Source organism: Scyliorhinus torazame, chromosome 1 (genome assembly GCF_047496885.1).
Source record: "Scyliorhinus torazame isolate Kashiwa2021f chromosome 1, sScyTor2.1, whole genome shotgun sequence".
Taxonomy (NCBI): Eukaryota; Metazoa; Chordata; class Chondrichthyes; order Carcharhiniformes; family Scyliorhinidae; genus Scyliorhinus; species Scyliorhinus torazame.
In genome coordinates, this window is record NC_092707.1 from 363,466,568 (window position 1) to 363,490,231 (window position 23,664).

General features: G+C 45.6%; 1 protein-coding gene across 1 annotated transcript in view; it reads left to right on the forward strand.

The window, feature by feature from the left end:
• Positions 1 to 9,188: 9,188 nt before the first annotated feature.
• The window catches only part of LOC140408376 (tetratricopeptide repeat protein 7A-like), a 155,687-nt gene continuing 141,211 nt past the window's right edge, over positions 9,189 to 23,664 (forward strand). The window contains exons 1-2 of the mRNA XM_072495532.1: positions 9,189 to 9,321; positions 16,700 to 16,902. Of these exons, the coding sequence (XP_072351633.1) occupies positions 9,234 to 9,321; positions 16,700 to 16,902 (291 nt within the window). The 5' untranslated portion in view covers positions 9,189 to 9,233. The remainder of the gene's footprint in view (positions 9,322 to 16,699; positions 16,903 to 23,664) is intronic.

A 23,664-nucleotide genomic window follows, 5' to 3' on the forward strand; every position in this document is an offset into this window, starting at 1 on the left:
ACCAAGATCGCCACACCCCCCCGATTTTTTGCATCCAATCCCGAATGAAACACCTGCCCGACCCACCCCTTTCTCAACCTTACCTGATCCGCCACCCTCAGGTACGTCTCCTGAAGCATGGCCACATCCGCCTTCAACCCCTTCAGGTGCGCGAACACCCGGGCCCGCTTGATCGGCCCATTCAGTCCCCTTACATTCCATGTTATCAGCCGGATAGGGGGCTACTCACCCCCCTCCCCCGCCGACTAGCCATAGCCCTTCCTAGGCCAGCCACGTGCCCGCGCCCCCCGCACGACCAGTTCCCCACAGCGGCAGACCCCCGCCCCGACCGCCTCTACCAACTCCAGCTCCCCGTTGGCCATTCCACCAGCAACCCGGTTACCCCCCCCAGCTAGGTCCCCCCCAAGCTGCATTGCTCCCGCCATTGCACTCCCTTAAGTCAGCTGACTCCTGCTGACCCCGGCCACTCCCGCCGCTCCATCGACACCCCCCCCCCCCCCAGTGTGGAACTTCCCCTCCCCCCCCTTGTCCACCAGCAGGCTCTCATCCATTCCACTCCCAGCGCGGGAGAAAAACCCATGCTTCCCACCTCCGGCCCCGCCCCTTCAACCCCAAGCACGGGAAAAAGCCCGCGTTTTCCACTCACCTGGCCCCGCCTCCTCTGGCACAGCTCCCTTTTCAGGCCCGGTCCCACTACCCCCAACTCAGGCCTCTCCCCAACCCACCATCAACCCCCCCCAAGCAGTTTACCTAACCCCCCCCCCCCCCCCCACGAGCCCAACCGGCGGACCTAATCAAAACAATGCCCAATGAACTCCCGAAAAACAAAGAACCCCCCCTCGAAACACAACACAACAATCCCCAACCATCCCTCCACCACGACCCCTCGTCCCCGACCCTTAGTCCGAGTCCAGTTTTTCGGCCTGAACAAAGGCCCACGCCTCCTCCGGGGACTTGAAATAATGGTGTCGGTCCTTATAGGTGACCCACAGACGTGCCGGCTGCAGCATACCGAACTTCACCCCCTTCCTGTGCTGCACTGCCTTCGCCCGGTTGTAACCGGCCCTCTTCTTCACCACCTCCGCGCTCCAATCCTGGTAGATCCGGACCTCCGCGTTCTCCCACCTGCTGCTCCGCTCCTTCTTGGCCCACCTTAACACGCACTCCCGATCAGCAAACCGGTGGAACCGCATCAGCACCGCCCGCGGCTGCTCACTGGGCCTGGGCCTCCTCGCCAGCACTCGGTGGGCCCCCTCCAGCTCCAAGGGCCCCTGAAAGGCCCCCACTCAAAGAACAAAGAACAAAGAAATGTACAGCACAGGAACAGGCCCTTCGGCCCTCCAAGCCCGTGCCGACCATGCTGTCCATCTAAACTACAATCTTTTACACTTCCTGGGTTCGTATCCATCTATTCCCATCCTAGTCATGTATTTGTCAAGATGCCCCTTAAATGTCACTATCGTTCCTGCCTCCGGTAGCGAGGTCCAGGCACCCACTACCCTCTGTGTAAACAAACTTGCCTCGTACATCTACTCTAAACCTTGCCCCTCTCGCCTTAAACCTATGCCCCCTAGTAATTGACCCCTCTACCCTGGGGAAAAGCCTCTGACTATCCACTCTGTCTATGCCCCTCATAATTTTGTAGACCTCTATCAGGTCGCCCCTCAACCTCCGTTGTTCCAGTGAGAACAAACCGAGTTTATTCAACCACTCCTCATAGCTAATGCCCTCCATACCAGGCAACATTTTGGTAAATCTCTTCTGCACCCTCTCTAAAGCCTCCACATCCTTCTGGTAGTGTGGCGACCAGAATTGAACACTATACTCCAAGTGTGGCCTAACTAAGGTTCTATACAGCTGCAACATGACTTGCCAATTCTTATACTCAATGCCCCGGCCAATGAAGGCAAGCATGCCGTATGCCTTCTTGACTACCTTCTCCACCTGTGTTGCCCTTTCAGTGACCTGTGGACCTGTACTCCTAGATCTCTCTGACTTTCAATACTCTTGAGGGTTCTACCATTCACTGTATATTCCCTACCTGCATTAGACCTTCCAAAATGCATTACCTCACATTTGTCCGGATTAAACTCCATCTGCCATCTCTCCGCCCAAGTCTCCAAACAATCTAAATCCTGCTGTATCCTCTGAGAGTCCTTATCGCTATCCGCAATTCCACCAACCTTTGTGTCGTCTGCAAACTTACTAATCAGGCCAGTTACATTTTCCTCCAAATCATTTATATATACTACAAACAGCAAAGGTCCCAGCACTGATCCCTGCGGAATACCACTGGCCCAGCCCTCCAATTAGAAAAGCATCCTTCCATTGCTACTCTCTGCCTTCTATGACCTAGCCAGTTCTGTATCCACCTTGCCAGCTCACCCCTGATCCCGTGTGACTTCACCTTTTGTACTAGTCTACCATGAGGGACCTTGTCAAAGGCCTTACTGAAGTCCATACAGACAACATCCACTGCCCTACCTGCATCAATCATCTTTGTGACCTCCTCGAAAAACTCTATCAAGTTAGTGAGACACGACCTCCCCTTCACAAAACCATGCTGCCTCTCACTAATACGTCCATTTGCTTCCAAATGGGAGTAGATCCTGTTTCGAAGAATTCTCTCCAGTAATTTCCCTACCACTGAAGTAAGGCTCACCGGCCTGTAGTTCCCTGGATTATCCTTGCTACCCTTCTTAAACAGAGGAACAACATTGGCTATTCTCCAGTCCTCCGGGACATCACCTGAAGACAGTGAGGATCCAAAGACTTCTGTCAGGGCCTCAGCAATTTCCTCTCCAGCCTCCTTCAGTATTCTGGGGTAGATCCCATCAGGCCCTGGGGACTTAACTACCTTAATATTTTTTAAGACGCCCAACACCTCGTCTTTCTGGATCTCAATGTGACCCAGGCTATCGACACACCCTTCTCCAGACTCAACATCTACCAATTCCTTCTCTTTGGTGAATACTGATGCAAAGTATTCATTTAGTACCTCGCCCATTTCCTCTGGCTCCACACATAGGTTCCCTTGCCTATCCTTCAGTGGGCCAACCCTTTCCCTGGCTACCCTCTTGCTTTTTATGTACGTGTAAAAAGCCTTGGGATTTTCCTTGACCCTATTTGCCAATGACTTTTCGTGACCCCTTCTAGCCCTCCTGACTCCTTGCTTAAGTTCCTTCCTACTTTCCTTATATTCCACACAGGCTTCGTCTGTTCCCAGCCTTTTAGCCCTGACAAATGCCTCCTTTTTCTTTTTGACGAGGCCTACAATATCTCTCGTTATCCAAGGTTCCCGAAAATTGCCGTATTTATCCTTCTTCCTCACAGGAACATGCCGGTCCTGAATTCCTTTCACTCCCATCAGCGAATTCAGCATGGTGACCATGTAGGCCCCCACATCCGGCCCCTTCAGCCCCTCCGGGAGACCCAGGATCCGCAGGTTCTTCCGCCTCGACCGGTTTTCCATCTCCTCGAACCTCGCCTGCCATTTCTTGTGGAGCGCCTCGTGTGCTTCCACCTTCATCGCCAGGCCCAGAATCTCGTCCTCGTTCTCCGAGACCTTCTGCCGGACCACCCGGATCGCCGCCCCTTGGGCTGTCTGGGTCTCCAGTAGCTTATCAATTGAAGCCTTCATCGGCTCCAGCAGCTCTGCTTTCAGTTCCTTAAAACAGCACTGGAGAAGCTCCTGCTGCTCTTGCGCCCACTGCCTCCATGCTGCCTGGTCTCCGCCCGCCGCCATCTTGGTCGTCCTCCCTCGCACCTTTCTTTACTTCAATGCCACTTTTTTAATCGCCCCACTCCTGGTCCCATCCATACACTATCGGGGGAATATTGCTGTCCCCTTCCCACACCGGGAAACGTCGGACAAGCGCCATTACGGGCCCTAAAAAGAGCCTAAAAGTCCGTTTTTAGCGGGAGCTGCCGAACGTGCGACTTAGCTCCGCATAGCCGCAACCGGAAGTCGTTTAACCAGTTTTGTTTGTCAGTTTCAAATGTTCTTTTCAGCATATTGGCCCTAATGGAGATGGTCATGAATAATAGCCATCACCAGGAACTTTTATATTTATGGAAGAGTGGCTCCTTCCCTGTATACATGTCCAATCAGCACTACTCCCCTGCAGGTCCCTGGAGGAAGATGTACCAGCGAATTCAATGGCAGCTTCTCAGATTTAAACAACTGGGTTCCTGTTGCTACTAGAACAAAACAAGTTGTCAACTTTTATGTTAATAATTGTAGTCATCAGAATACAGAGGTTTTGGGTGTGATACTCCCAAAAAGTTTTTAAAGTTAATTTTGGCGGGATTTTCATGGAGTTTCCCGTCGGCTCTACCCACTGCTATTCAGTGACACTGGTCACTTTTTTGGGGCCATGGGGTGTTTCCCACTAGTTTAGCCCACACTTAGAATTTTTTTAGTACTTGGAATTGAACTCCAAGATCGGGCCGCCATTTTGAAAGGGTGCCCTGACCTCTAAGTGAGCTTGTGGGTTCCCACACACCCCGCACCTTTGGGAAATGTCACCCCCACACACATGAACACTACCCCATACACCACTCTTCAGGTCCCCCCAAGTCTCTTACAGCACCCCCTCCCTTACAGGACCACCACCCGTCAACCCCCCCAACCTCCCAACGGCCCCTACTTACCTTCCCTGCACTCCCCTACCCTTCAAACCCATCCTCATTTCATGGGCATGGCCCCTGTCGGTCCCTGACCCTTGGCAATGCCACCCTGGCACATGTGCACCCTTGCACTGCCACCCTGGCACCCAGACAATGCTCCTGCTGGCTTGGCAGTGCCACCCGATGGATCTCAGGCTGGTATTTCGTAAGTAGGTTTATGACCTTCTTCCATGAGTGTCATTTGGTCCCGCCCATTTTGGGCAGAGTTCCGAATCCGGCATCTCGTGGGACTTGGGTGAATCCCGCGAAGCTTGGAGACTGCCGGGTGGGCTTTCCCAGGATTCCCCAGCCAGTTTATGCTCTCGCTTGAGCGCAACCCGGTAATAGAATCACCCTCATTGAAATGCAAAAGCGTCTTTGAAGACAAAAATTATCTACCTGGTCTAACAGAACTGTGGTGGGGGCGAACAAGGGGAGCAGAGTTTACGTTTGTGGGAGAATAAATAGAAGGGAAAGTATTCAAGTTCAGTTCAATGGTGATGGATGTAAACTGGCATATTTTGGGAGAAAAGAACAGTGGAGATAATCCCTATAAAATCGAACAGGTCCAAATCTTTAAAAACAGATTTTCAGGTGGAAAGTTAAACAAAATAAGACTTGAGATGCGGGAACATTGAACACAAAAACAAAGAGATGATGATTCAACTGCACAAGACCACGTTTGAAAGGCTCTGTACTGTTCTCGACAGTTCTTCATAGAAATTAAATTGGAACCATTGGAATGGTGATACGCGAGGATGATACTTGGATGAAAGGTTGGGTGGTTGTGTAAGATTTGGGGGGGGGGGGGGAAATTGTCTTTGAAACAAAAAAAAGATTAAGAGACTAGGAACAGGAGTAGGCCTTTCAGCCCCTCAAGCCTGCCCCACTATTTAATGAAATCATTGCTGATCTATGGCCTAACTCCATGGGCCTTCCGTTAATATTTTTGCTTAACAAAAATTAATCTAACTCAGATTTAAAATGAACAACTGTTCTAGCTCCGCGGTGACCAGGCCACAAATCGCCATGGTAAGTTTTTTTATTATTTACAGCTCCGATACTCCGCCCCTCTGGGTCCGCTCCAGCATTTCTCCCCAGTGACTAGGCCACAAATCCCCGAGGCAAGTTATTTATACTCACAGCGCCGTTACTCCGCCCTCTGGGTCCGCACCAGCTCCTCTCCCCAATGACTAGGCTGCGAATCCCTGAGATAAGTTATTTCATATTTACAGCTCCGATACTCCGCTCCTCTGGGTCTGCTCCAGCTTTGCTCCCCGGTGACTAGGCCGCAAATCATTATGGGGAGGCGGTGGCATCATGGTATTGTCGCTGGACTAGTAATCCAGAAATCCGGGACCTGGGTTTGAATCCCACCACGGCAGGTGATGGAATTTAAACCCCATGAAATATCTGGAATTAAAAATCGAATGATGACCATGAAACCATTGTCGATTGTCACAAAAACCCATCTGGTTCACTAATGTCCTTCAGAGAAGGAAATCTGCCGTCCTTGCCTGATCTGGCCTACATGTGATTCCAGACCCACAACAATGTTGTTGACTTTTAACTGCCCTCTCAAGGGCAATTAGGGATGGGCAATAAATTCTGGCACAGCCTGCTGACGTCCCATGAACGAATGAATAAAAGGTCTGATACTCCGCCTTCTGGGCCCGCTCCAGCACCACTCTCCGGTGACTAGGCCGCAAATCCCAGAGGTAAGTTTTTTATACTCTCAGCTCCAATGCTCCGCCCCTCTGGTTCCGCTCCAGCTCCGATACCCGTTACTAGCAAAATTATCAAGGCAGCCAATGAAAGGTTTCTCTACTGATCGAAAGAGACAAGTTTGAAAATATTAGAACCATAAAGGAGGAGGTTGGAAATTTAGTCATGTAAAGTGTTATTAGAATTTGAAATATGTTACATGTTGCTCCTGAGGCTCAGTCAATTATAATTTTTGAAATTGCCATGATACCCTGGGCTAGTATATGGTCAATTCCAGCCCCATTTGACCTGGAGTCACAACACAGATAAAATTAATTTTTACTTAAAATCCTCAAGGTCCTTCGCAGAGCCCAATAAACTGTAGTCACCAGGTTTTTACCCTTAACACAAATACCTTTTATTATGTACAGTATTATAATTAAACGGACAGAAAATGTAACTGACTGTCTAATACCCCCTTCCTAACAATCCCCACTGTCTCTACGCACACAGACAAACAACAGATGGGAAGGGGTTGTGGAAAGGGAAAGAAAATATTAATAAAATTAAAGGATAAAGATCTTCGATGCACTGGGATGATTTTCAGTTATTGTCTCTCCGAAGTTCATCTTTTGTCTTGATACTTCTTCCTTCTAAACTTGAGATGGTTTTCTCTGGCAAGGTTGTCTACCTTCTCTGCAGACTCGGCATCATTTCAGGTTCACAGCAGAGGATATGCCAGGCACTAACTGCTTTCAGAACAGTCAAGCAGCTTTTTCACTTCAGTAAGCAGGCGAGAGAGAGAGAGGGTGTTCCTTCCACTTCCAAGATCTAAATGCTTCTGCCCAGTTTCTCAGAACGAATCACGCAGGAACCAATCATTGACTGTTGTCAGGCAGAACACTGTCCCTGGCCAACCCACTGGTTTACAGTAAACCAATCGACCCAACTTCTTCCAAACCTGGTTACTCAGATCCACTCGGAGATGAGGAGTCTGACTTCTCCTTTCCAAAAAACAAAACCTGGGAACACAGTGTGCTGACAAACAGGTTGCAGGACAAGACTTTGAGTCTTCTGCTTAAAGACACATTCCGATTATGGGTCCATGGACCAAAATAAGAAAATAACATAAAATAAATGGGAACAAAGGAAATAAACAGGAAGGACTCTTACAAGCTAGAGATCCAAATTTTAAGAATTACGTTTTTTTTGAACGGTTTTAATAGATTCAGAATGCAATATATCCAATCATTGAAGCAGCAATCAATAAGGCTAAGAGTGCTAAACTGTTTAGCCAGAAATAAAGATTTAACATCAGAAGAGATGATGATCTAACTGTGTTTGGTTGTGGTCATAGGGAGACAAGAAAGAGATTCAGACTTTGAATGAAGTTCAAAGACTCTGAAGCTGATTATTAGCATTCACTGACTGGCTTATCAGGAGATTGTAGGAACCTAGGTGTTCCAGCGATGAAAGAAGATCAAAATGAACTACGCGCTAAGAGTGATCAACAGATTTCATTTATGTCCAACTAGAGTTTACATTGATGTCTAACTAGAGTTTTGAAGGCAGTTTTCCTCATTTGTGTTTAACTTCTGATTTTCTTCAAAGGTTGCGTCTATCTCATATGATGTGGGCAATATACGCTGTTGGTTCGCACCCATAATGACAGGATAAAAGCCCCCCACCTGAATGGCTTTTTAAAATCAAACTACCTTTTAAAGGATGGTTGTAGAGGTTTTTTTTTTCAAACTGGAGGCCTGTGACCAGCGGTGTGCCTCAGGGATCAGTGCTGGGTCCACTGTAATTTGTTAGTTATATTAATGATTTGGAGGAAAATTTAGGAGGCATAGGTAGTAAGTTTGCAGATGACACCAAGATTGGTGGCATAGTGGACAGTGAAGAAGGTTATCTAGGATTGCAGGACATCTTGATCAATTGGGCCAGTGGGCCGATGAATGGCAGATAGAGTTTAACTTAGATAAATGTGAGGTGATGCATTTTGGTAGATCGAATCAGGGCAGGACCTACTCACATGTTGGGGAGAATTATAGAACAAAGAGATCTAGGAGTACAGGTTCATAGCTCCTTGAAAGTGGAGTCATAGGTGGACAGGGTGGTGAAGAACGCATTCGGCATGCTTAGTTTCATTGGTCAGAACATTGAATACAGGAGTTGGGACGTCTTGTTGAAGTTGTACAAGACATTAGTAAGGCCACACTTGGAATACTGTGTTCAGTTCTGGGCACCCTATTACAGAAAGAATATTATTAAACTAGAAAGAATGCAGAAAAGATTTACTAGGATGCTACCGGGATTTGATGGTTTGAGTTAAAAGGAGAGATTCTATAGACTGGGACTTTTTTCCCTGAAGCGTAGGATGCGTAGGGGTGATCTTATAAAGGTCTATAAAATAATGAGGGGCCTAGAAAAGGTAGATAGTCAACCTCTTTTCCAAAGGTCGGAGAGTCTAAAACTAGAGGGAATAGGTTTAAGGTGAGAGGGGAGGGATACAAAAGGGTCCACAGGGGAAATTGTTTCACACACAGGGTGGTGAGTGTCTGGAACGAGCGGCCAGAGGCAATACTAGAGGCGGTACAATTTTGTCTTTTAATAAGCATTTAGACAGTTAGATGGGTAAGATGGGTATAGAGGGATATGAGCCAAATGTGGGCAATTGGGACTAGCTTAGTGGTAAAAACAGGGCAGCATGGACAAGTTGGGCCGAAGGCCATGTTTCCATGCTGTAAACCTCTATAACGTCAGTCGTTAATTCGAAATACTCAAAACAAAATTCTTAATCTCTTCCCTCAGGTTCTCTGCGTGTCCCATCAATTGCCGCTTCGCGAATCGAACTAGCCATGTCTGATGTGTCTGCACAAAGCATCACTGTGAAACATGCTCCCAAGCAGCTGTCCATCATTCTTGAGCAGATTTGGCTGCAGGCAGGTATGTGTGCAGATGTTTCAGATGTTGTGGAACATGTTCAGTAACACAATTAACTGAATATTATAGTTTTCTACACCGCAACAGTGACTACACTTCAATGAGTACAAGCTGTAAAGCGCTTTAGAAAGTCCTGAGTTCATAAGCATTTTGCAAGTGCAAGTCTGTCTTTTCTTTTCCACCATCTGTGCGTTCCCAATACAAAATTGGAACAATATGGCCTACTTCACATTCATGCACAAAAGTTGCCATTTGCTTGACTGCAGTCTTGGAACCACAACTTGCCATATTAGTAGGTTACTATAAAAAGCAAAGTACTGGAAATCATTCTCTCTGCCTCTGAGTCATAACTACAATGAAGTGCATTACCTAAGTTCTTCCTTACCATATCAAATTTACACTGAACGGATATTTTTGTCTGTGATGATGTAAAAGAGCTAGCAAAATGAACAAACATTAACGAGCGAGGGAAGTAAGAACTCTCCCTCTGCAGATGTTTGACTGCTTTGTCAGTTCAGTTTATATTCTTTAAAAACTGTTAGTAGTTAGAAAAGCCCTCAACTGTAAATTGTTTAGACGTTAAATTAAGTGTATAAAAACCTGATGGGCTGATGGTTGGCAATCATTTTCCTGAAAAAATGTTTTACATTCCTATAAACTACATTTGGAAATGGGCAGAGTGGAGAAAGGGACTGGAGTAATCTGGAACTTAACCATTCCTAAAAGGCGTCACGGTAGCACAGTAGTTAGCATTGTCACTTCACAGCTCCAGGGTCCCAGGTTCGATTTCCGGCTTGGTTCACTGTCTGTGCGGAGTCTGCACGTTCTCCCCGTGTCTGCGTCGGTTTTCTCCGGGTGCTCCGGTTTCCTCCCACAGTCCAAAGACATGCAGGTTAGGTGGATTGGCCATGCTAAATTGCCCTTAGTGTCCAAAGGGGTTGGGTGGGGTTGCTGGGTTATGGGTATGGGGTGGAGTTCTGGGCTTAAATGGGGGTGCTCTTTCCAAGGGCCGGTGCAGGCTCGATGGGCTGAATGGCCTCCTTCTGCATTGTAAATTCTATGTAATCTATGTAAAACACTATGCAAGTGTTAGAGGAAATTATCTTATTGTAATTTTCTAATAACACACCCAACAAACTCACCAATATTAGGATCCTCAGTTGTTCTTGTGTTTAGCTACAGAATAACAAATATGATTTCTTTGGTCATTTTCCAAATATAAAAAATATCCTAGATATTGGTAAGGTAGAGCTGGGTGTCATTAGTGTATATATGGAAAGTGACATTGTGTTTTTTGGATGATAAATAAGAGGGTCAAGAATAGATCCTTGTGGAGGATAGGTAACAGCGCAGAAGCAGGAAGAAAAACCATTGCAGGTGATTCACTGGCTATGACTTAATAGATAAGAATAGCAGGTGCAGTCCCACCCAACTGACCAATGGTGGAGAGCCATGAGAGGAAGATGATAGATAAGGGTGAGTCAGTGGATGTGATGTATTTTCAGAAAGCTTTTGATAAAGTCCCACAAGAGACCTTAGTGTGCAAAATTAAAGCACATGGGATTGCGGGTAATATATTGGCATTGGTTGATTATTGGTTCCCAGACAGGAAACAGAGAGTAGGAATAAAAGGGTTGCCCAAGGATCGGTACTTGGGCTCCAGATATCACAATGTAAATCAATGATTTGGACAAGAGTACCAAAAGTAATATTTCCAAGTTTGCTGATGACACAAAACTTGTTGGGAAGGTGAGGAGGATGTTAAATGGCTTCACCGTGAATTAGACAAGTTGAGTGAGTGGGCAAATACATGGCAGATACAGTATAATGTGGATAAATGTGAAATTATCCACTTCGGACAGAGAAACAGAATGGCAGAGTATCATTTAAATAGTGATAGATTGGGAAGTGTTGAGCTATAAAGGGACCTATCTGTCCTCATACACCAGTCGCTGAAAACAAACATGGAAGTACAGCAAGCAATTAAGAAGGCAAATTGTACGTATACCTTAATTGGAAGAGGACTTGAGTACAGGAGCAAGGATGTCTTACTGCAGCCATGGCGCACTGGTTGAAAATCACTGATGTGGCAGGTTTGTAAATCTAATTGTCGTTTCAGGAGAGATGAGCATGCATTTAGGAAATATACAACACATTCGAGGACTTCGGAAAGGAATGGGTAGTTACAGATGAGGCGGTAGTTCACAACGATAGCTTAGTAACAAAGTCCATGAGCTTGTGACAGAACTGTGGGTGCGCCTAAACCAAATGAACTGCACTGGTTCAAGAAGGCAAATCACCATTGCCTCCTCAAGGGCAACTAAGAATGGGCAATAAAAGTGCTGGCCTAACCATTGATGCTCCCATCCGATGAAAGAAAAAAAGGACAACAGATTAAAGAAGGTAGTTTGCAGTAGAGAAAAGAGCATTTGCATTGCAGTATGACCCTGGTTTACTGAGCAGTTTTTGCAAGAGAAAGCAGGACCTGATGGTATTTTAGGTGGTCCAGTCAAATCTGACAGCGAATGGCTAAACTAGTTGTCCATCATATTCGTTCATGCTGTGTCCCTAGGACTTAACAAAAAAGCAGAGAGAGTCATAACTAAGGAATATCTAGGGTGAGAGAGATGGATTTTTTAAATGGGGGTCAGGCTATCAGAGCTGGAGTTCAGGCCACTGTTGAGGCAACTGGTAGCTGCACAAATATCACAGTGAATGGAGGGCCAAATGCTACATGGTTGGATTTTGAAAGTGCAGTTGTACTCTCTTGGAATTGGAAGAGAGATTTTTTTCCTGGGTATACAGTGAAGGAAACCTTGGGTAGATTATGATGAAGATATGATTGTGAGATCTGAAGGAGCATTGAGAAAGTCAGGACCAGTTTTGTCAAAATGAAGGATCTGTGAACATCAAAGAAACTGATCCTGTGTCTTAGGAAAATAATGCTGAGGTGCTACGTTTTGAAATCTAGGCGTTATATGGTTTCAGAGACACGGACAACAAATAAAGTTGATCTTTGACAGTTGATGAGCTGAATACATTGGAGAGGTGGGCATATAGGAGGAACTTTAACATATCCTACTCGCGCAGACAGACTTTGGAGAGGTTTGTAAACAAGGACAAGAATTTTGTCATCAGTGTGCCAGCGATTGGGATTCAGTAAATGAATGAGCAGGACCTAAGGGTGGAAATAAATGTGGGTGCAAGAAATGTGGATGAATTGGAGTTTGTGGAGCTCAGAGTAATACCCATACAGTGCCTGTTGTAACAGCATGTTTGTAAGCAGGCTCAAATTCAGTTTTGAATTATTTTTAAAAACATTTTCCAATTAAGGAGCAATTTAGCGTGGCCAATCCACTCACCCTGCACATCTTTTGGGTTGTGGAGTGAGAGCCACGCAGTCACGGGGAGAATGTGCAAACTCCGCACTGACAGTGACCCGGGGCCAGGATCGAACCCGGGTCCTCGGCGCTGTGAGGCAGCAGTGCTAGCCATTGGGCCACCGTACTGCCATTCCAGTTTTGGATTTGTGCAGTAAGTGCTCAGTATTCACTCACTATAATGCCACATGGTGTTCGCTATTAAAAAAAGTCTATGTAACACTGGTTAAAGCACTGCATGGCGGATAACTGAAACATACAGTCAAGGATTACCTAGGGTTCAATCCCTCCTTTGAGCTCAGTTAGCTGATCTAAGCCCACATGGTTCTCTGGATGCTACACTTGAACTCGATCTTTCAGCAAAGGAGGGATGAAATTGGCCAAATCTCTAACCGGTGGCCCTTATCAAAAAATATCATGTGTGTTGATATTGACTGAAGCAGGCATTCTCCTTGGTTGTGAAGCGCTCCTTCCTAGTTATATATTCTGGTAGTACACACTTCCTGAGCTCACATAGATAAGATAAGCACTTTAATAAAGTAGGGGAGGGTTGGTTGCACTCACGGAGTTGTGCCCAATAAGTGTCAACTTATTCAGGAGAGAAAGGAAAGAAAATTCAGGAGTGGGAGAAATCTGCAGCATTACTAACATCCATACACTTTTAAAGGCAGTCTTTGCTTCCAATTTTCTTTGCCAAAGGGAGCTGATTAATAATTCTGGTGTTTACAGTGTTTGGTTTGGTCGACCTGGACTGGAGAGGTTTAAGTGACATACATACCAAATCCCACTTCCTTGTCCTCTTTTCAAATCCTGTATTAAGATTTTGTACCTTTATTTAGGAGGCAATGTGTAAGATCTTGGAAAAATTAAATGGTGCAGAAAAAAATTTCAAAGGCAGATTACTGCAGCCTCCATAGATGACCAAATTTAGTAAACAGCCAGATTGATCAAGAAGTACAGCACTTGGCAAAGATCACTGATTCAGGAGAGAAGGACATAGTGCATTGTATTCAGAGGTATTATGATGTTGGATGACTAATGTGCGCTACATAGAGAGAAAGCACATGAAGTTGCATATTAAAACGTTTTAAAAAAAATAATTAATGCGCAGGTGTATATCTTTAGCTGATGCTTCATGTGAATTTTGATGAGATGCTGTTACTTCTAAATAAACCACCTCTGTGAAAATATGGCAACTGAGGGTTTCTAAATACAGTGAGATAAAATGTAGTCCTCAGCTTTGTGACTAATTTATATCGAGTCTAGACAGGGCATAACGGTCTTTATTTTCTAAAGACTCTTAAAGATTCAAAGTGAAAGAAATTAAGGGGCAGCACGGTAGCATAGTGGTTAGCACAATTGCTTCACAGCTCCAGGGTCCCAGGTTCGATTCCCGGCTTGGGTCACTGTCTGTGCGGAGTCTGCACGTTCTCCCCGTGTCTGCGTGGGTTTCCTCCGGGTGCTCCGGTTTCCTCCTACAGTCCAAAGATGTGCAGGTTAGGTGGATTGGCCATGATAAATTGCCCGCAGTGTCCAAAATTGCCCTTAGTGTCGGGTAGGGTTACTAGGTTATGGGGATAGGGTGGACGTGTGGACTTGGGTAGGTGCTCTTTCCAAGAGCCGGTGTAGACACGATGGGCCGAAGGGCCTCCTTCTGCACTGTAAATTCTATGAAATTCAAAGCTCGGTCCCAATCCAGCTCCCAGTGGTAAAAGGCATCCAAAGCACAAGATTTGGCATTCTCTTGCATTAACTTGGCCATGTCACGCAGGCATGCCTTTTAAGAATAGAGCACGGAGAATGTAACTGTCATGTTGGCACAGATGGGTTCACTGCTCCTCAAGGGGGAGTGGTATGTTGTCGATTAAAACTAAGGATGCCATGTGTTGTGTCTGCTTCACACCTGTATGGAGACATCCAATAAAGAGGCATTATATTGCCAAATCTCACTTCAGGGCTGGTTTAGTACACCGGGCTAAATAGCTGGCTTGTAATGCAGAACAAGGCAGCAGCGTGGGTTCAATTCCCGTACCAGCCTCCCCGAACAGGCACTGGAATGTGGCGACTAGGGGCTTCTCACGGTAACTTCATTGAAGCCTACTTGTGACAAGTGATTATTATTATTATTACTGAGATGGAGCTGCGTGATGGAAAAGAAAATGGCCTTCAACTGAGCTCTTCTTGGGAAGCTAGGTTAACAACATTAAGTGGGAACTTTCTATTTCTCTGCAGTCACAACACTCCCTTTTCCTGGTGGAAGCACTTTGCCTGGAGCATCAATGAGCCAGCAAGACTTACAGAGAGTGTAGTAGTGCTGAACTCCTGGGTAAACGAACATTAGGATTGGAAACTGTGGCTGAGTTCACACACAATTCTGACAAACAATTGACAGCTGGACAAAAAGAACAAAAATATAAATTTGCAGAAAATTTCTCATTAACTTTGACAGCTCTTTTCAACATTTTCTTTAATTTACTGCAGATTTAGTTCTTCACCTCCAACTGAAAACATTAGAATGACAAATGAGCAGGACCTCATCCAAAATGTCAGATTGATAGAAAGCCAAATTAAACAGTTTCAAGAAGTTTCTTCAATGCAGGGAAAAAACATTTGAAATGAAATATCAGATTGGAAACTGCAATTCATTTCATAATATTCAAATTCTCTGGTTGAATAGAAATCTCTTTATCGTTATCAATCAAAGTTGTCAACTATGGTTGGATATATCGCTGGTGACAATTGATCACATCAAAATAATCACATGATGATTGCCTATGTTATCTTATAAAAGTTGGGTCCACAGTGTCAGCATTCACTGAACTATACCCAACAAACAGTTAGTGTCTTGCACTGGGACCAAAAGAAGAGAATAGGGAAAGAAAGCAAATTTGAGCCTTTCACCATTTCAGCCCTGCTCAGTTTGGAGCACTGTTGTCTCTGAGGTAGAAGGTTGTAGGTTCCGAGTCCCATCAGGAACTCTTGATCACCCAACTTTGCACACTGACATTGTGGATGATTCCCTTCTTCCTTTTCAAAACCTCTTTGACCATCAACTTCCTCAAAAACATTCAACTATTCCACCTCAAACTATCCTGTCTGCTCCAGAGTCCTGGCTGAAAACATGCTTCAACCGGCGGTGGACAATTAACCAACTTACTGGAGTCAATGGCTCCGCAAATATACAAATATTCCCATTCCCAATGAATGACCTATCCCGGGGGTGGGGGGGACACCATAGTTACATAGACATGCAGCTGAACTCCAGAGGTGAGGTGAGACTGACTGCCCTTGAAATCAAGGCAGCATTTTCCCGTGAATGGCATTGAAGAACCCTAATATCTTTGGGTTGTGGGGGTGAGACCCACGCAAGCATGGGGAGAATGTGCAAATCCACGTGGACAGTGACCCAGGGCCAGGATCGAACCCGTGTCCTCGTGCCATGAGCCAGCAGTGCTAACCACTGCGCCACCGTGCCACCTCCACCACCAACGGATGGCGACAGGAGTTTGTAGCATCTACAAGATACACTGCAGCAACTCACAAGGCTCCTTCAACAGCACCTTCCAAACCCGTACCTCTAACACCTAAAAGACAAGGGCAGAAGATGCTTGGGAGCATCACCATGCAAGTTCCCCGCCATGGCACACAACATTCTGACTTGGAACTATATCACCATTCCTTCACTGTCAGAGTCAAAATCCTGGCATTCCTTTCCCAACAGCACTGTGAGTGTACCTGCCCCATGTGGACTGCAGGGGTTCAAGAAGGTGGTGAGTCACCTTCTCATGAGTAATTAAAGATGGGCAGTAAACACTGGCCTAGCCAGCAATGTCCACATCCTGTGAAAGAATATTTTTAAAAATTCTACCTCTTATTTGTTCACTTACACAATGCCATTATGAAACCTGAACACAATTAAGATGAAAATCGTTTTTCTGTTTGGTTACAATTTCATTTCAAAAAATTTGAATAGTCAATACTGTTCACTTTTTTAAAATCAGCTGAACTTTTTATCGAACTGCAAAGAACCAAAGAAGCCTCCTTCTGCATCCAAGAGGCAGCAAGTCTTTTCTCTGTGTCGCATGATGTACTGTTTATGCGTGGGAGGCTGGCAGAGGTGAGAGGCGACTTGAATGGAGCCAGGCACTTTTATGACGAGGCTCTCGTCATGAATCCAAGAAGTGCAAAGATCATGGAACACTTGGTGAGTTCTTTTTAATTGACCTGTTTAATGATGCAGGAAATGTAATAATTTCTCTCCCTAGCTCACTCCTCTCTCTTCTCTCTCTCTCCCCCCCCCCCCCCCCCCCCGCCAACCAAACACACACACAGTGTGTCCTCCTTTTACTCAGTCCATTCTTGAAGGTGATAGCCAGCTGATAAGATACTGTGAAGCATCACTCGTGCTAGAAGCCCTGTAACCGTGGCAAGCTGTTTCACTCTGGGAGAACATCAAACCTGTTGTTGCCCGTAATGCACAGACATGCAATCTTCAGCCAAAGCAACTGGGTAGCGATCCTGCCTGATTCTTTTTCCTTGTGCCCTAGGTTTGATACACTGGGATCAACATTAGCATTTCCCCCACATTGTGATCAACTGAGATAAATAAACTTCACAGACCTGGAACTGAATTTGTGACTACAGCTTCTGGGCAGTAAAGTGAACAAACTCAAATTTATTTCGCACAAAACGTGGTGATAACTGGATATATATTCAATGTACAAATTTAGGTCAATGAAAATCAAATAACGCTCAACAGATTGTAATTAACTCTCAAATCACAAATTTCCGTACTTGAACAATTTAGGTTTTAATAACAGATCAAATAATTTGCCACTGTATTTGAATGTTAGCAGAAGTTATCATTTGTTATGTTGTGATCAGACTGGCAGTGAGTCCAACCTCCTCTTCAATTGGGCAGTAGTAGGAAAATATTTTATAGCCATTTAACGGCAGCGGACCTAATTTGCCTATGTTCGTTTTTTTTCCTTCACGTGTGTTAGTCACAATCCCATGTGCCCGCTCTGATAAAAATATTTAAATCAAAGTGTTGCTTGGTTGTGAGTCTGTGTAGGTGAGCAAGGACAGGGGTGATGCATGGATAGCACTGAATACGAGTAAGCATATGCCAGCTGTTTTGGATGGCCTTAAGTATGTGGGAAGCCAGCTATTGGAATAAAATTTAGAGGTAACAATGGGATGAAGGATCATTTCAGCAGCAGAAATACTAATGCGGGGGCAAAATTGGGCGATCCTGCTAAGCTGGAACAGGCGGTCCTAATTTTAGCATGGATATGTGGTCAGAAGCTTATCTTGGGGTCAGGGCGGCACGGTCTAGTGTTAGCACTGTTGCTTCGCAGCGCCAGGGACCCGGGTTCGATTCCCGGCTTGGGTCACTGTCTATGTGGAATCTGTATCTGCGTGGGTTTCCTCCGGGTGCTCCGGTTTCCTCCCACAAGTCCCGAAAGACGTGCTGTTAGGTGAATTGGACATTCTGAATTCTCCCTCTGTGTACCCGAACAGGTGCCCTAGTGTGGCGACTAAGGGATTTTCACAGTAACTTCATTACGGTGTTAATGTCAGCCTACTTGTGACACTAATAAAGATTATTATAAAGATTATATGAAAAGTCTGGCTTAGTCTCAGATAGATGCCAGGGGGAAGGATGGAATACTGAGTTGGGAAAGGTGTTTGGAGGCGGGACCAAAGACAAAGGGCAGGATTTTGTGGTTGTTCCCACCAGTGGGATCTTCTAGTCCCACTGACTGGAAAAATTTAAAAAAAAACAATATCAAGTAACATGGGGACCAGGAGGGAAAGATGGTGGTTAGGAGTTTAGTGGAAATGGGGTTAAGAGAGCAGGCGCGGGGTCTCATGAACAAGGTGAGCTCAGAAATGGTGTGACAGGGATTGGAGAGAAACTAGAGACAGATTTAAAAAAAAATTTAGAGTACCCAATCCTTTTTTTTTTCTCCAATTAAGGGGCAATTTAGCATGGCCAATCTATCTAGCCTGCACATCTTTGGGTTGTGGGGGTGAAACCCATGCAGACACGGGGAGAATGTGCAAACTCCACACGGACAATGACCCAGGGCCGGGATCGAACCCGGGTCCTCAGCGCTCTGAGGCAGCAATGCTAACCACCACATCACCGTGCTGCCCTGAAACTAGAGAAAGCTGTGAGATCCAGGTTATGGGAGGAGGGGGCTTTAAAGAAATTTGGCCTGGTGGAAGGGAGGGGAGCAGCAGAGACAGCTGATTGGATAGTATTGATTTACTCAAAAAGATGTCCCTAGGCTCCTTGCACTTGCTAAAATTATACAGAGCACTAGCTCGACTACACCTGAAACGCTGTGAACAGTTTTGGCCCCCTGACCAAAGGAAAGATAAACTGGCATCGGAGGCAGTCCAGAGACGGTTCAGTGCCTTGATCCCGGGTATGGAGGGATTTTCTTATGAGGAGGGGTTGAGTAGATTGGGCCTGTACTCATTGGAGTTTAGAAGAATGAGAGATGGCCTTATCAAGACATATTGGATTCTCAGGGGGCCTTAACAGTGTAGATACTGAGAGGTTGTTTCCCTTGTGGGAGAGTCTAGGACATAATCCCAGAATAAGGGGTTGCCCATTTAAATCAGAAATGAGTAGGAATTTCTTCTCTCAAAGGGTAGTGAATCTGGGGAATTCTTTACTGCAGATAACTAGAGGCTGGAATGTTAAGTATGTTCAAGACTGAAATAGGCAGACTTTTAATCAGTAAATGAATCGAGGATTATGGGAATAAAGCAGGAAAGTGAAGTTGAGGATTATCATCAGATTAGTCATGATCTCATTGAATGGTGGAGCAGACAATGGGCTGAATGGTCTACTTCTCCTACATCTTATGGTCTTACATATATAGCCTACTATTCAATATTCGTGAGGTCCCTATTACCATCTCTGACTCTAATAGTACATTCTACAGCTTTAAAAGCCTCTTCGTAGAAAACATTATTCCACCATCTGTCCTAAATCTATTGTGTTTATATTTATCTAGACCCCTCGATAACAGGAAATAGTCTGTTTTAATCTACTGTGTTCAGTTGGTTTGTGATTGTGATTACTTCCATCAATTCAATCCATGAACTTCATAAATTGTTCACGCTTTTCTTTGCATTTGTGTTTCTTAATGCCAAGCAGCATCCTAATGAATCTGCATTGCACCCTTTCTGTAGCCCAATAGTCCTGTAATAAAGACCCAACACTTGCATATACACCTCCTCTTGTCGTCTTAATAAGGTTTTATGTAGATTCACCATTACATCTCAATTTTTATATTCTGAACCCCTTGCCATAAAATACAATATCCCATTACTTTATAACTTGAGGTGTTGCTGATGAAGGCCTTGTGAACTTAAACACCAAAATCCCAAGAATTAAGGAAGCAACTGGTCGCAGCACCTTAAACTTGAATTATTTTTTTTATTTGTTTTCAGTGAATGCAGCTGGGCAAACTCAGTAATATGTAGCAGGTCTTTAGATTTTCTTCATAGTTTTTGTTGCACTTTTGTTCACTAAGACTTGATTTTCATGGAGTCGAGGAGAGTCTGCAGTATATCCAAAATGGTGGACAGGCCCCGAAACCAGAGGCCCTGCTTCGATATTTGGCAGAAATCATTTTCGCCGGGGAGTGGGTGATTTGGGGGTGGGGGTGTTGATGGGTCATAACTACCACATGTAAGGAATCCAGATACAGCAGGACCATTAGAACTCACTGCTGAGTTCAAATAGACCCTATTTTTGCTGGAGCAACAGTAACAACCTGAAGTATGGGAGATATTCTTAAATGTTTGTGAGGGGTGAATGTGGGGCGCGATTCTCCACTCCCACGCCGGTTGGGAGAATTGCCTGGGCCGCCGATATTTCCGGGGACGCCGGTCCGACACCCTCCCGCGATTCTCCCGAGCGGCGGGAACGGGCCAGTCGAGTTTCGCAGGCCGGAGAATCGCCGGAGATACCCAAAATGGCGATTCTCCGGCACCCCCGCTATTCTGAGGCCCGGATGGGCCGAGCGGCCAGGCCAAAACGGCAAGTTCCCCCCAGCGCCGTCCACACCTGGTCGCTGCAGTCGTGGGCGGTGCGTGAACGCTGGGGGAGCGGCCTGTGGGGGGGCGAGGGGGGATCCTGCACCGGGCTTCAACTTGAATGTGGGGTGGATCCTCCTCTCTGAAGGAGGACCTCCTTCCTTCCGCGGCCCCGCAAGATCCGTCCCCCATCTTCTTGCGGGGCGGATTTGGACAGGACGGCAACCACGTCCGTTATGCGTCATCTATTTGGCACCGCTTTTACGTGGGCGACAAGGCCTGCCGCGGGTAGATGACGCGGCCCCGATACTGGCCCATTGTCAGGGCCTGAATCGGTCGGGACCGGGGCCATTCCGCGCCGTCGTGAACCTCGACGGCGTTCACGACGGTGCGGCCACTTCGGCGTGGGGGTGGAGAATCCCGCCCAAGGTCTGTCAAAGTTATTTAAATACCCAGCCCTTTGAAAATTGAAAATAAACTTCCTGCCCTGTGTCTGCTTTGGAAAAAAACCTATCCTAACAGTTTCAACAGTTATTTGTTTGCTTGTTAACGTAATTTGAAGTGCTATCGAAATAGCATAATTAATGCTTGACTGCTTTCCACAGCCTATTATTATCACAGAAGGGTTCAAACTTTGATTAACAGCTCAAAGAGATCATTTATTGTCCTTGTGGGATTATGGTTACAAATGTTTATTTTTATAAAGGATAAAGTACTTGGGGGAATTAAAGTATTGAATGGTATTTCATGAATAACAGCTTTTTCAAAAATGAGGACTGTAATAGATATTTAGAACTTTTGTTTTTCCATCTCAGCATGGTTCCTGAGGTTTGCTCGTGGTGGATACTAGGTAGGTTTGCATGGTAAGTGTAAGGGAAAAGGGTGGTGAGTGGGGGTACATGAAGTGGCACTAAGCGGGCGGCACGGTATCACAGTGCTTAGCACTGTTGCTTCACAGTGCCAGGGTTCCAAGTTCGATTCCTGGCTTAGGTCACTGTCTGTGCGGAGTCTGCTCATTCTCCCCATGTCTGCGTGGGTTTCCTCCAGGTGCTCCGGTTTCCTCCTACAAGTCCCAAAAGACTTGATATTAGGTAATTTGGACGTTCTGAGTTCTCCCTCCGTGAACCCGAACAGAAGCCAGAATGTGGCGACTGGGGGCTTTTCACGGTAACTTTATTGCAGTGTTAATGTAAGCCTACTTGTGACAATAAAGATTATTATTATTATTATAAGTTGAATGGGGCTATGAAGGGTCATGGGGATGGGTGGGTTGTCATGTATGGGCATTAGAAGTGGGTGAGGGTAGTGAGAAGTGAGGGTTTAGAGGGCCTAATGTTTAAGAAAACAGCTTAGAAAAGCCCAAGAGAACTGAGTTTTAAGTAGATTGCCTGGCACTAGACAGCCCCTGTGGCCTCTTCCAAGTAATTGGGGATTTTAGAATAGGTTTGAGAAGTTGGGGTTATTCTCCTTGGAACAAAGGAGTTTGAGGAGAGATTTAATTGAGATGTTCAAGGTTACAGGTTTAGATAAGGTGGGTAAAGAAGAACCGTTCTCATTAGCTGTTTGTGTAAGGACTAGGAGACACAGATTTAAGGCTCTAGGCAAGAGATGCCGGGGGAATGCGAGGAAGAACTTTTTTACACTGCATGATAATGACTAGGAGGGTGGTGTAAGTGGAGACTGTGAAATTGAATTGGCACTTCTTGGAATTAAACTTGCAGGGATAGAGCGGGGTAATGAGTCTGACTGGATTAGCTCCTCAGAGAGCTGGCATGGACTTGATGAGCCAAATAGCCATTATGACTATCAGGTGACTATCATTTGTTATTGATAACAACATTTTACAAATTAAACATGTTTGAAATTATAAGTTGAAAGTTGGAAAAGTTACCAAGTAGTTGCACTAATGAGGACAGTTGGCACTCGTGGAACTGTTCCTCAACAGAGATCAACTGTCAATGCCTGAAAACTGTAAGAGAAGCACTCGGCACAACATCGAGGGCCGAAGGGCCTGTTCTGTGCTGTACTGTTCTATGTTAAGCAAGAAATAACACAAATTCACAGGTCAGTCAGCATCTAGAGTAAAAGAAGGTTGGTTCAGGTTTTACATAGAAAACAAACATAGAAAATAGAAGCAGGAGGAGGCTATTCAGCCCTTCGGGCCTGCTGCGCCAATCATTATTGAGATTGGGAATTTGGTGCAGAGCGGGAAGAAGTGCTATTTTCTTTCTCCCCTTGCAGTGTAACTTTTCATCTTCAGGGAGGGGTCTTTCCCTGCTGCAGCTGAGGCTACAAGGTAGAGCGCTGACTGGTAAGTAGTGGGTAAGGTTGGTAAGTCTTCACAACTTTTATCGCTTATAGTTTGAAAATACGTTTCATGTTTTATAATCTGTAAGGGCTACTGGTTATAAATTGCTTTCAGACTGAGGTAATGAGTGGTATTAAAAAAAAGGTTATAAAAAAATTTAAAAACCAAGTTTAAAAACTAATTAAATAAAATAGAGCTGGAGGGTCAAGCAATGTGTTGTTCCTGCATGATGTGGGAGCTGGTGGACCCCATTGTGGTTCCCAGTGACCACATCTTTAATAAGTGTTGGTTGCTTGAGGAACTCTGGCTCAGAGTTGATGAGCTGGATTCTGAACTTCGGATGCTGCGACACATTAGGGAGGGGGAAAAGTACCTGGACACTGTGTTCCAGGAGGTAGTCACAGCCCTTAGGATAACTAACTTAAATTCGGCCAGTGGTCAGGGACAGGAGGGTGTGGCTGCGAGTGAGGCAGGTAGAGAGATCCAGGAGGTAGAGTTGCAGTTGCCTCAGCTTTTGTTCCTGTCCAACAGGTTTGAGATTCTTGCTCCCTGTGTGGACGGGAACGGGGACTGCAGGGAGGATGAGCAAACTGACCA